This window comes from Orycteropus afer, unplaced genomic scaffold (genome assembly GCF_000298275.1).
Source record: "Orycteropus afer afer isolate SDZICR_OR568_19922 unplaced genomic scaffold, OryAfe1.0 scaffold00236, whole genome shotgun sequence".
Lineage (NCBI taxonomy): Eukaryota > Metazoa > Chordata > Mammalia > Tubulidentata > Orycteropodidae > Orycteropus > Orycteropus afer.
In genome coordinates this window covers 1,328,605-1,340,724 of record NW_006921823.1, presented here as the reverse complement: position 1 = coordinate 1,340,724, position 12,120 = coordinate 1,328,605, and the positions used below count along the sequence as shown (strand labels likewise).

General features: G+C 39.6%; 1 protein-coding gene across 1 annotated transcript in view; it reads right to left on the bottom strand.

The window, feature by feature from the left end:
• The window catches only part of PRKDC (protein kinase, DNA-activated, catalytic subunit), a 550,241-nt gene that overhangs the window by 122,992 nt on the left and 415,129 nt on the right, over window positions 1-12,120 (bottom strand). Inside the window, exon 69 of the mRNA XM_007949066.1 lies at window positions 1,061-1,250. Within this exon, the coding sequence (XP_007947257.1) occupies window positions 1,061-1,250 (190 nt within the window). The remainder of the gene's footprint in view (window positions 1-1,060; window positions 1,251-12,120) is intronic.

Genomic DNA, 12,120 nt, shown 5'->3' with positions numbered 1-12,120 from the left:
CAGGAGTAGCCTCGGTGATAGTTTCTCAGGCATATCTAAGCCAGCCCTTCTAGACCCTATGAGACACCTGATCAAATCTCCTTTCTTCATCTGGGTGGGTTTTCTGTGATTGGTAACATAAAATACAAACCCTATCACAAAGAAAATATGACTTGTAAACATTTAAACCTAAAGAACAAAAATATTTGTATTAATCTAACTTCTTCGCTTTATAAAAACCAACACTATTGGGCTACTAAAATAGCAAACTCTCCAATGTATGTGATTTGATGCACTGAAATAGTTTATATGCAACTTTTATGAAAGGTACAGGAGCTCTGGTAGCATAGTGGCTAAGACACTTGCCTGCTAACCAGACGGCTGGCGGTTCAAACCCACCAGCCACTCCTCGGAAGGAAGGTTGGGCAGTCCTACTTCCGTAGTGATACTGCCTCGGAAACCCAAGGAGGGGTCGCTATGAGTCGGGTTTGACTCGACGGCACATAACAACAACAACAACAATGAAAGGTACACTTTTATCAAGAAAGGATCTTACTATCAAATGATAGATTTCCACAAACTGAACATTTGTTAAAGGAGATAAAATCTGATATTAGATTTATTCTCTATTGAAATACCAAATTATAATACTTTTGAAATGACTAATAAATATATAATAAACTTTTAGGTGGTTTCTGGAATACATTAAGGTGTTTCTTCAAGTTTACTTTCTAATAAAGAAAAAATACTAACTTGGTAATTTTTAAACTTCAGATTTTAAAGAACTACTAAGTTAAGAAAAAAAAAAAAAATCTATGTTTAGAAAATTCAGTGATAACATACCAAACTCAACCCAGTGCCACTGAGTTAATTTCAACTCATACAGACCCAAAAGGACAGAGCAGAACTGCCCCATAGGGTTTCCAAGGCCGTAATCTTTACAGAAGCAGACTGCCAAATCTTTTTCCCATGGAATGGCTTAATACATTTGAAGTGCTGACCTAAGCAGCTGAGTGCACAGCCACCAAGCCACCAGGGAAATTTAATGATAACATAGAGGAAAATGAATATTGGTACCTACCTGTTTTCTCGCACTTTCTATCATCTTCATTTTCATGGAAAATTTACAGTTCTTAATCAGAGAAAAAATATCTTTTTCCTGCTTTTGCATTTCTTCCTTGTCACTGGAATCTCCATCTCTATCCACTTTCATACTATGGTCATCTGGAAGAAGAGTAAGTTTCTCTTCGATTTTGCTAAGAAAGAAACATCTGCACAAAACAAAGAATTATTATTTAACACTAGACACTATTGAATCTCTGACAGAGAGGGAGCTACTGGATGACAGACAGAAATGCTAGAGCTACCAATTTTTGCTCACATTCAGCCTATAAATATACATTCTCCATGGGACAGGATTTAATTTCCATCTTAGTAAGTAGATTTCTGTAGAATTTTCCAGATCTCATTTATTGCCTCCACAAATCAAAACATTTAAAACACAGTTTTATCTTAAAGACTGATTTAAAAATCCTGTGTTAGGTCAACAGTCATTTTTCCCCTTATATTGTCAATCTAAGGTCCTAATCTTTACCAACAACAACAATCTTTAACAAAGGTACAACATGCAAAGAAGTAAACAAATGATAAATAATCACTAAGAGTTTTACTACGGCCAGGTTGCTTTAAATTACTATTATTCATACCATATTTACATATATGACTTTCTTCTAGTGATTTCATTTTCATTAGTTTCAATAACACTGACAAAGAACACTAACATAAAAGATTCACTCTTGAACAATAATCAAGTAACTGTATGCTCACAAAGGGGCTAGTTTCTAATTTTCCTGGAAATGCTGTGTAGCATAGTGGCTAAGACACTTGCCTGCTAACCAGACGGCTGGCGGTTCAAACCCACCAGCCACTCCTCGGAAGGAAGGTTGGGCAATCTAGTTCCATAGTGATAATGCCTCAGAAAGCCAAGGAGGGGTCGCCATGAGTCGGGTCTGACTCGATAGCAAATAACAACAACAACAAAATGTTTCATGGGTCAAAAAGAAATAACATGAGAATTAGAAATATTTTTAACTTAATGATAATGAAAATACAACATATCCACATTTGTAGAATGCAGCTAGAGTCCAAAGAGATACTTATAGCTTTAAATAATTACACTGGAAAAGAAAAGTATAAAATCAATGATCAAAGTTTCAATCTTAAGGAACTAGAAAAAGAAAAACAAAGTAAATCTAAAGGAAATGTTATTATTGTTGTTAGGTGCTGCTGAATTGGCTCTGACTCATAGCAACCCTGTGTACAACAGAACAAAACATTGCCTGACCCTGTGCCAGCCCCATGATCCTTGCTATACGTGAGCCCATCATTGCAACCACTGTGTCAATCCACCTCATTGAAGGCCTTCCCCTTTTTGGTGGACCCTCCACTTTACTAAGCATAATATCCTTCTCCAGGGAATGATTCCTTCTGACAACATGACCAAATTAGGTGACACAAAGTCTGGCCATTCTCACTTCCAAGGAGCATTCTGGTTGCGTTTCTTCCAGGACAGATTTGCTACTTCTTTTAGCAGTCCATGGTACATCCAGTATTCTTCACCAACCCCACAACTCAAAAGCATCGACTCTTCTTTGGTCTTCCTTATTCATCGCCCAGCTCTCACTTGCATATGTTGTTATGTTGTTGTTATGTGCCGTCGAGTCGACCCCGACTCATAGCGACCCCTCCTTGGGTTTCCGAGGCAGTATCACTACGGAAGTACGATTGCCCAACCTTCCTTCCGAGGAGTGGCTGGTGGATTTGAACCGCCAGCCATCTGGTTAGCAGGCAAGTGACTTAGCCACTATGCTACCAGAGCACTTGCATATGAGGTGATTGAAAATACCATGGCTTAGGTTAGGTGTACCTTAGTCTTCAAGGAGGTATTTCTGCTCTTCACCACTAGAAAGAAGTCTTTTGCAGCAGATTTGCCCAATGAAATATGTTGTCTGATGTCTTGACTGCTGCTTCCATTGGTGTTGACAGTAGAAACAAGTCATATGAAGTCTTTGACAACTTCAATCTTTTCTCCATTTATTGTGATGCTGCTTATTGGTCCAGTTGAGAGGATTTTTGATTTCCTTATACTGAGGTATAATCCACACTGCAGACTCTTTAATCTTCATTGTAAGTGCTTCAAGTCATCTTCACTTTCAGCAAGCAAAGTTATGCTGTCTGCATATCACAGGTTGTTAATGAGTCTTCCTCCAATCCTAATGCCATGTTCTTCTTCATATAGTCCACCTTCTCAGATTATTTGGTCAGCATATATCTTGAATAAGGATGGTGGACAGAAAAAAATATGATGCTCTCCCTTCCTGATTTTAAACCATGCAGTGTTCCCTTGTTCTGTTTGAATGACAGCCTCCTGGCCTATGCACAGGTTCCTCATGACTACAATTAAGTGTTCTGGAATTCCCATTCTTCTCAATGTTATTCACCATTTGTTATGATTAACAAAATCAAATGTTTTTGCCTAGTCAATAAAACAAGTAAACATCTTTCTGGTATTCTTTCCTTTCAGCCAAGATCCATCTGACCTCAGTAGTGATATCCCTTGTTCCACGTCCTCTTCTGAATCCAGCTTGCATTTCTGGAAGTTCTCTGTCAATATACTGCTGCAACAGTTTCTGAATTATCTTCAGTAAGATTGCGTGTGACATTAATGATACTATTCAATAATTTCCACATACTGTGGGATCACTTTTCTTTGGAATGGGTACAAATATGGATCTTTACCAGTCAGTTGGCTAGGTAGCTGATTTCCAAATCCCTTGGCATAGCTGAATGAGTGCATCCAGCATGGGATCCATTTGCTGAAACATCTCAATGGGTATTACATCAATTCCTGGAGCCTTGTTCTTCACCAATCCCTTCATTGCAGCATAGACTTCCTCCTTCAATACCATTGATTCTTGATCATATGCCACCTCCTGAAATGGATGAACATTGACTAATTTCTTGTGGTACAGTTACTCTGTGAATTTCGTGCATCTTCATTTGATGTTTCCTACATCATTCAAAATACTGCCCATAGAATTTTTCAATACTGCAATTCAAGGTTTAAATTTTTCCTCAGTTCTTTCAGCTTGAGAAATGTCAAGTGTGTTCTTCCCTTTTGATTTTGTAACTCCATGTCTTTGCACATTTCATTGTAATAACTGACTTGGTCTTCCTGAGCTGCTCTTTGAAATCTTCTGTTCAGCTCTTTTATCTTGTCATTTCTTGCATTTGTTTTAGCTACTCTCTGTTGAAAGGTAAGTTTCAGAGTCTATTCTGACATCCATTTTGTTCTTCCTATCCTGTCTTTTTATGACCTTTTGCTTTCTTCATCGATGTTCCTGACGTCATCCCACAATTCTTCCTGGTGTTCAATGCATCAAATCTATTCTTTAAATGGTCTCTAAATTCAGGAGGGATATAATCAAGGTCATATTTTGGCTCTTGTGGACTTGTTTTAATTGTTTTCAACTTCAAGTTGAACTTGAATATAAGCAGTTGATGGTCTGATCCATAATCATCTCCTGGCCTTGTTTGGGCTGAAGCTTTTCCACTGCACTGCCTTTTTTCACAGATGTAGTCTATCTGATTCCTGTGTACTCCATCTGGCGAAGTCCACAAGTATTGTTGCTGTTTGTGTTATTGAAAAAAGGTATTTGCAATGGATAAGTCGTTGGTTCTACAAAATTCTATCATGCAATCTCCAGCGTTATTTCGATCTCCACGGCCATACTTTCCAACTACCAGTGATTCTTCTTTTTTCCAACTTTTGCATTGCACTCACCAGTGATAATCAATACATCTTGATTGCATGTTCAGTCAATTTCAGACTGCAGAAGTTGGTAAAAATCTTCAATTTCCTCATCTTTGGCTTTGGTGGTTGGCACGTGAATTTGTATAATAGTAGTATTAACTGACCTTCCTTGTAGGCATATGGATATTATCCCATCACTGACAGCATTGTAGAAGGAAGTAGAAGGAAGGAAATAATAAAGGTGAGACCAGAAATCAATGAAATAGCAGACAGACAGATAATAATGTGAACAAAACCAAAAGTTGGCCCTTGAAAAAGATAAAAAAACCGACAAACCTCTAATTAGACTGATCAAGAAAAAACAAAACCAAAACAAACAAACAAACAAAAACCATAAGTCATCAATATCAGAAAAGAAAAATGGGCTGCTATGAAGCTACTACACACACCAAAAGGGAAAATAGAATTGCATGAGCAACTATATGCCAAGGAAATGACAACCTCAATGAAATGGAGAAATTTCTTAAAGATACAGCTTAACCAAATTGACAGGAAGTGAAACAAAATTTAAATAGTCATATAACTACCAAAGAGATTAAATTTGTTACCAAGAATCTTTCCCAAAGCAAAACTCCAGTCCCAGATGATTTTACTGGTAAATTCTATCAAACACTAAAGTAAAATAACTTTCAGAAATGGGCAAGGGAACATGTTCCAACACATTTTATTAGGCTATAATATCAAAGAAAAAGCCACTATAAGAAAGAAATTTACAGACCATATCTCACTTGAATATAAATACTAAAATCCTTAACAAAAGGTTAGCAAATCAAAGAACACATTATAAGGATAAAAAATCATGAGATGTGGGGTTTACCACAAGAATGCAAGATTGGTTTCATATTCAAAGAGCAATCAATGTGATTCACCAAAAACACATGTAAGGAGAAAAACAATGTAATACATTCAAAAGATGTAGAAAAAGCACCTGGCAAAATTCAGCACTCATTCATGATAAAGAAAATTTAAGTAATTTTTAAAACACAGGAATAGAATGGAAGTTCCTCAATGTGATAAACGACATCTATGAAAAATTATAGCAAATATCATACTTAATGGTGAATGATTGAATTGTTTTTCCTAACAGCAGGAATAAGAAAAGGATACTTGCTTTACCACTTTTATTCAGCACTGCATTGGAGTGCCTCACCATTGTAACAAGGCAAGAAAAAGAAATAGAAGGTGTAACATTTGGAAAGGAAGAAGTAAAACTTGTCCCTATTTGCAGATATATGATTATTTATGTAGAAAATTCTGGGGACTCTGCATAACAAGAACTGAAATTCATAAATGAGCCAGGGTATAATATACAAGAATTAATTTTGTATAAGCAGAAAATAATTGGAAAATGAAAACATTATAAAAACTCCATTTACAACAGTGTCCCAAAACACTTACAAATAAATTAACAAAAGAAATACAACATCTCCACACTAAAATATAGAAATCATTGCTGAGAAAAATTATGGAGGTCTAAATTAATGGAGAATTATACCATATTCATAAATTAGGGAACTCTATACTGAAAAGAGGGAGCCCTGGTAGCGTAATGCCTAAGGCACTTGACTGCTTACCAGAAGGCTGGCGGTTCAAACCCATCAGCCACTCCTCGGAAGGAAGATAGGGCAATCTACTTCCATAGTGATACTGCCTCGGAAACCCAAGTAGGGGTCACTATGACTTGGGTCCAACTCAATGGCACATAACAACAACAACAACATACTGAAAAGAATCTGTCAGTCAGTTTCTACAGTAGCTTATGTGTTGTTATTATGCTTGAAGCTATGCCACTGGTATTTCAACTCCAAGCAGAGTCATTCATGGTAGGCAGGTTTCTGTGGCGCAACCAGAGTAAAACTAGGAGGCTTGGTGACCTACTTCTGAAAATAAGGCAATGAAAATCTAAGGGATAATAACAGAACAGTATCAGATATACCTACTTGTCACTTATCACCTATCTTGTTGTTCTGGTTACCTAGTGCTGCATTGACAAGAATACACCACAAATGGGATGCTTGAACAAACAGTTTATTCTCTTACAGTTTGGAGGCTTTAAGTCCAAGTTCAACGTGCTAGGCTCTAGGGGCTGGGTAAAAGACCCTCAACCTTGGGCTTTCAGCTTTGCCTCCTGCTCCCAGCCCACTGGAGCTAAAGGCTTTTCTTCACTCAGATGGCTGCTGGCTGCTGAGACTGACAAGCCCAAGGTTGACAAATAAAAAGGCAGAGTCCCAATGTTATGAAACCACATGGCAAGCCATTCATTCAAGTCCACTGAAAATCCCAAGGTCAGCAGAGCATGGCAAGCTGCTGAACAATGACTTGGCTACATGCAGGGTTCAAGAGTGCCATAAGCTAGAGATCATTCACCAAGGCTTCTCCTTATATATGGGAAGCAGACCACAACCCTAAGGCAGCTAATCAGCTGCTCACAGTAGATTCCACCATGGACTTGATTACCAGTCTAGTCTCATCATGGGGAATACTACGTCCAGCTGCCCAGCCACTCAACCAGGCCTAGCAAAGTTGACACACAAACTTAACCATCACAATTCCACCCCTTGTCAACTTGGCACCTGGATAGATCTTCAGTGGGTGGTATTTGTACAGATCTCTTCACTGGGTGACTCCAGACCCCTAGTTCCTGAGTGCCAACCTCACCCCTTTGGCTTGGTGGGCTCTGTTCTTCTCCCTCTTGGGCATGGCAGCCCTCCCCCTCACTCTTGGGCAGTGGCTATGACTCCATCTCACTAGCTCACATGAATGAGCAGCAGCACACTCCAGAACCAAGTTGGTGAAGGTCTAGCTCTTTGATACCTAGGGGGCTATGACGGTTCCACCCCCAGAGGCCATGGTCCTACCCACTGAGGCTGAGGCAGCTCTGCTTCCTGTTTACTTGGTGTCTCTGCTTCTGCCAATTAATGCTGAAGGCAACCCACTGCGCCAGAAATCTTCCTGCCCCAAAAACATTCAGCTGTCTTGCTCCGTGGGCCGGCCAACCTGCTACTCCATTTCAAGCTGGTCTCTTCCACCAATTAATAAGGCAACCCACTCCACCAGGAAGCCGCCTACCCAATGGCACCCAGCTTTCTCCTCCATGGGCTGCTAAGCCTGTTGCTGCTGAATGCCGGTGTCTGGACTCTGTGACTGCCATCTCTCATGCTGGTCTTTCAGCTCTGCTCCTGGTGTCTCTCAAGCCATATGCTGGGGTCTCTCTGCCAGGGTCTGGGGTGAAGGACACACTCCACTCCTGTTTCCACATTTTAGGTATCTGTCAGAGCAGCATCTCATTCTCTTGGTACCATATTTCGTTTTCGTTACCTTTGTGCTGCTCTCACAGAAAATACCACAAATGTGGATGGCTGAACAAATAGGAGTTTATTCTCTGACAGTTTGGAGGCTTTAAGCCTGAGTCAAAGTGCCAGGCTCTAGGGGCTTGGTAAAAGACCCTCAACCTTGGGCTTTCAGCTCTGTCTCCTGCTTCTGGCCCACTGGAACTAGAGGCTTTTCTTTACTCAGACAGCTTCTGGCTGCTGAGACTGACAAGCCCAAGGTTGACAAATAAAAAGGCACAGTCCTGTTGTTACCAAACCACACCCAGGCCATTCATTCAAATCCACGGAAAGTCCCAAGGTTGGCAGAGCATGGTAGCCTGCTGAACAATGACACGGCTATATGCAAGGTTCAAGTGGGCCATAAGTTAGAGTGCATTCCCCAAGGCTTCTCCTTATATACAGGAAGCAGATCACATACCCAAAGGCAGCTACTCAGCTGCTCACAGTAAATTCCACCATGGAGTTGATTACCAGTTTCATCATGGGGAATACTACATCCAGCTGCCCAGTCACTCAATTAGGCCTAGCCAGGTTGACACACAAACTTAACCACCATCTTTGTTAACCAACATTTTACATTTACAACAATAGTAAAAAAAAAACATACTATCCAACTATTTTGTGCATTAACAATGATGGTCGGGAAGTAACAGGTGCCAAGGCATGAGGCAAGAGTAACACTGACCATAATTTTTATGGCTATCTGAAAACTTACAATTACCAGCAGAACAAAGTCTGATGTAGTGCCAGAAGATGAGCCCCTCAGATTGGAAGGCTCTCAAAATATGACCAGGAAACAGCTGCCTCCTCAAAGGAGAGTTAGCTTTAATGATACTGGTGAAGTAAAGCGTTTAGGTCCTTCATTTGCTGATGTGACACAACTCAAAATGAGAAATAACACCTGCAGACATTCATTAGTAATCAGAACACAGAAAGTAAGGAAAATTAGATGTCATAAAAAAAAAGAAGAGGAACACTTAAGGAATAATATCCTAGGCACAGGATAAACCAAAAAACCAAACTCACTGCCATTGAGTCGGACCCAACTCACAGTGACACCTCCTTGGGTTTCCAAGGCGGTATCACTACGGAAGTAGATTGCCCAATCTTTCTGCCGAGGAGTGGCTGGTGGGTTTGATCCTGCAGGCTTCTGGTTAGCACTCAAATGCCTTAGATGAGCTGAAATGGACTGTTATTGGCCATTCTGAATCTTATAATCACATATATATGGTTTACCATGCCAAGAACAACAAACTGAAGAGTAATGACAATGCATTCATCATGAAGAACATTTCTAGATCTATCCTGAAGTACAACATAGTCAGTTACAGGTTAATATCCATGCCTACAAAAAAGACCAATTAATATGAGTATGATTCAAATTTATACCCTAACCACTAATGCCAAAGATGACAAAATGGAAGATTTTTATAAACTGCTATAGTCTGAAATTGATCAAGCATGATATCAACATGCATGGACAATCACACAGCAAAGAAACTGACTACATCTGTAACAAGAAAAAATAAAGGAGCTCAGTATTATTAGTCAAGATAAAGCCAGAAGCTGACTATGGAACAGACTATTCATTGTTCATGTGTAAGTTCAAGTTGAAGCTGAAAAAAATCAAAATAAGTCCAGGAGAGCCAGAGTATGACCTTCAACACATCACACTTGAATTAAAGACCATCCCAAAAATAAATTTGGTGAACTGAACACTAATGACCAAAACCCAGAAGAATTGTGGGATGACATCATCAAAGGCATCATATCTGAACAAAGTTAAAGATAATTAAAAAGACAAGAAACAAAAGAAAGACTAAAATGGATGTCAGAAGAAACTCTGAAACTTGCTCGTAAGTGCAGAGTAGGTAAAGTTAACGGAAGAAAAGATGAAGTAAAAAAGCTGAACAGAAGATTTCTAAAGACAAGATAAAGTATTACAGCAGAATTAGAAAAGCAAACAGAAAGAACACATTCAGTATTTTCCAAGCTGAAAGAATTGAAAAGAAAATTCAAGATTCAGCTTAAAATAATGAAGGATTCTATGGGTCAAAAACTGAATGATGCAGGAAATATCAAAAGAAGATGGAAAGAATAAGTCACTGTACCAAAAAGAATTGGTCAATCATCAAACATTTCAGGAGGCAGTATATGATCAATGACCAACCACTGATAGTGAAAAAAGAAGTTCAAGATGCACTGAAGGCATCCAGCAAAAAACAAGGCTCTGGGAATCAACAGAATACCAGAAGGGATGCTTCAAGAAATTTCAATTGGACAGTCAACTAAAAGAGATCCATGTTTGTGCCCATTCTAAAGACAGGCAATCAAACAGAATGTGGAATTTACTGAAAAATATCATTAATATAACATACTAGCAAAATTATGCTGAAGATCATTTAAAAACAGCTTTAATCATACATTGATAGAGAACTGACAGAATGTCAAGGCAGATTTAGAACAGGAAATGGAAAAAGGGTATCACAGCTGATTTCAGAAGGATCTTGGCTAGAAACAGAGAATACCAGAATGATGTTTACATGTATTTTATGAACTATGTGAAATAACTCAACTGTGCTGTACATAATACATTATGACTCATGGTACAAAGAATGGGAATTCCAGAACATGTAATTGTGCTTATGCAGAATCTGCATATGCATCAAGAGGCAGTTGTTTAACCAGGATAAAGGGATACTGTGTAGTTTAAAGGAGCTCTAATGGTGCAGTAGGTAAGACATTTGGCTGCTAATCAGTATATCAGCAGTTCAAACCTACCAGCTGCTCTACAGGAGGAAGATGGGGCAATCTAGTTCTGTAAAGATTTACAGCCTTGGAAACCCTATGGGGGTCGTTATGAGTCATAATTGACTCGATGGCAGAAGGTTTTTGGATTTAGTGTGCTTTAAAATCAGAAAAAGTGTGTGGCATGGTTGTATCCTTTCACCTCACTTGTGCAACTGGTATGCTTAACAAATAATCCAAGAAGCTGGACTACATGAATGTGGTAGTTAAGTTGTACGTCAACTTGGCTGTGCCTGGTTTTGAGTGGCTGGGAAGCTAGATGCAGTTATTCCCCATGATGAGATTGGTAATCAACTCCATGGTGGAATCTTCTGTGAGCAGCTGATGTAGTCTGCTTCCAGTATTTAAGAAGCAACTTTGAGGAAGGTCTTTGAGCTTTTTGACACGCATGGAACCTGTATTTAGCTGAGTCTTCATTCAGCAGCTTGACATGCTGGCCCTGGTGATCTTGGGACTGTTTCTGGACTTGAATTAGTAGCCTACAGTGTTGTTTGATAATCTTGGGACTGTGCCATTGTACTTGATGGCCTTGGGTTTGCCAACTTCAGCAGCCAGCAGCCACCAGCCAGAAGCTGTGTGAGTTAAGAGAAGCCTCTAAGTTCAGTGAGCTGGGAGCAAGAGGCAAAGCTGAAGTCCAAGGTTAAGGGGCCTTCACCAGCCCCTAACGCTGGCACTTTAAACTCAGACTTCTAGCCTGCTAAACTGTAAAAGAATAAATCCCTGTTTGTTAAAGCCATCCATTTGTGGCATTTTTTTCTTTTTAATTGTAATTTGGGTGAAGATTTACAGAGCAAATTCACTTTCCATACAGCAGTGCACATATACTTTGTCTCATGTCATTGAACACAGTTTACCACAATGCAACAGCTCCCCTCCCACTTCCTCCCCATAGTTACCTCTTCCCAGTGTCAATCCCTCCATACACTCCTGCCCCCTGAGCTGTCTCCCTGTGCATAAGCAGCCCTCCTTTCTCCCATGATTGTCCTCTCCAAGGAGTGTATCTACTTGAGGTAAATGTTTAACTCACATGCCTGTATTTTGTTTGGTTGGAAACCACAGATGTGGGTTCAATTCCAGACGTGAAGGGCAGCTAGGGGCCATAGTCTCAGTGGTTCCACCAGGCTCTAT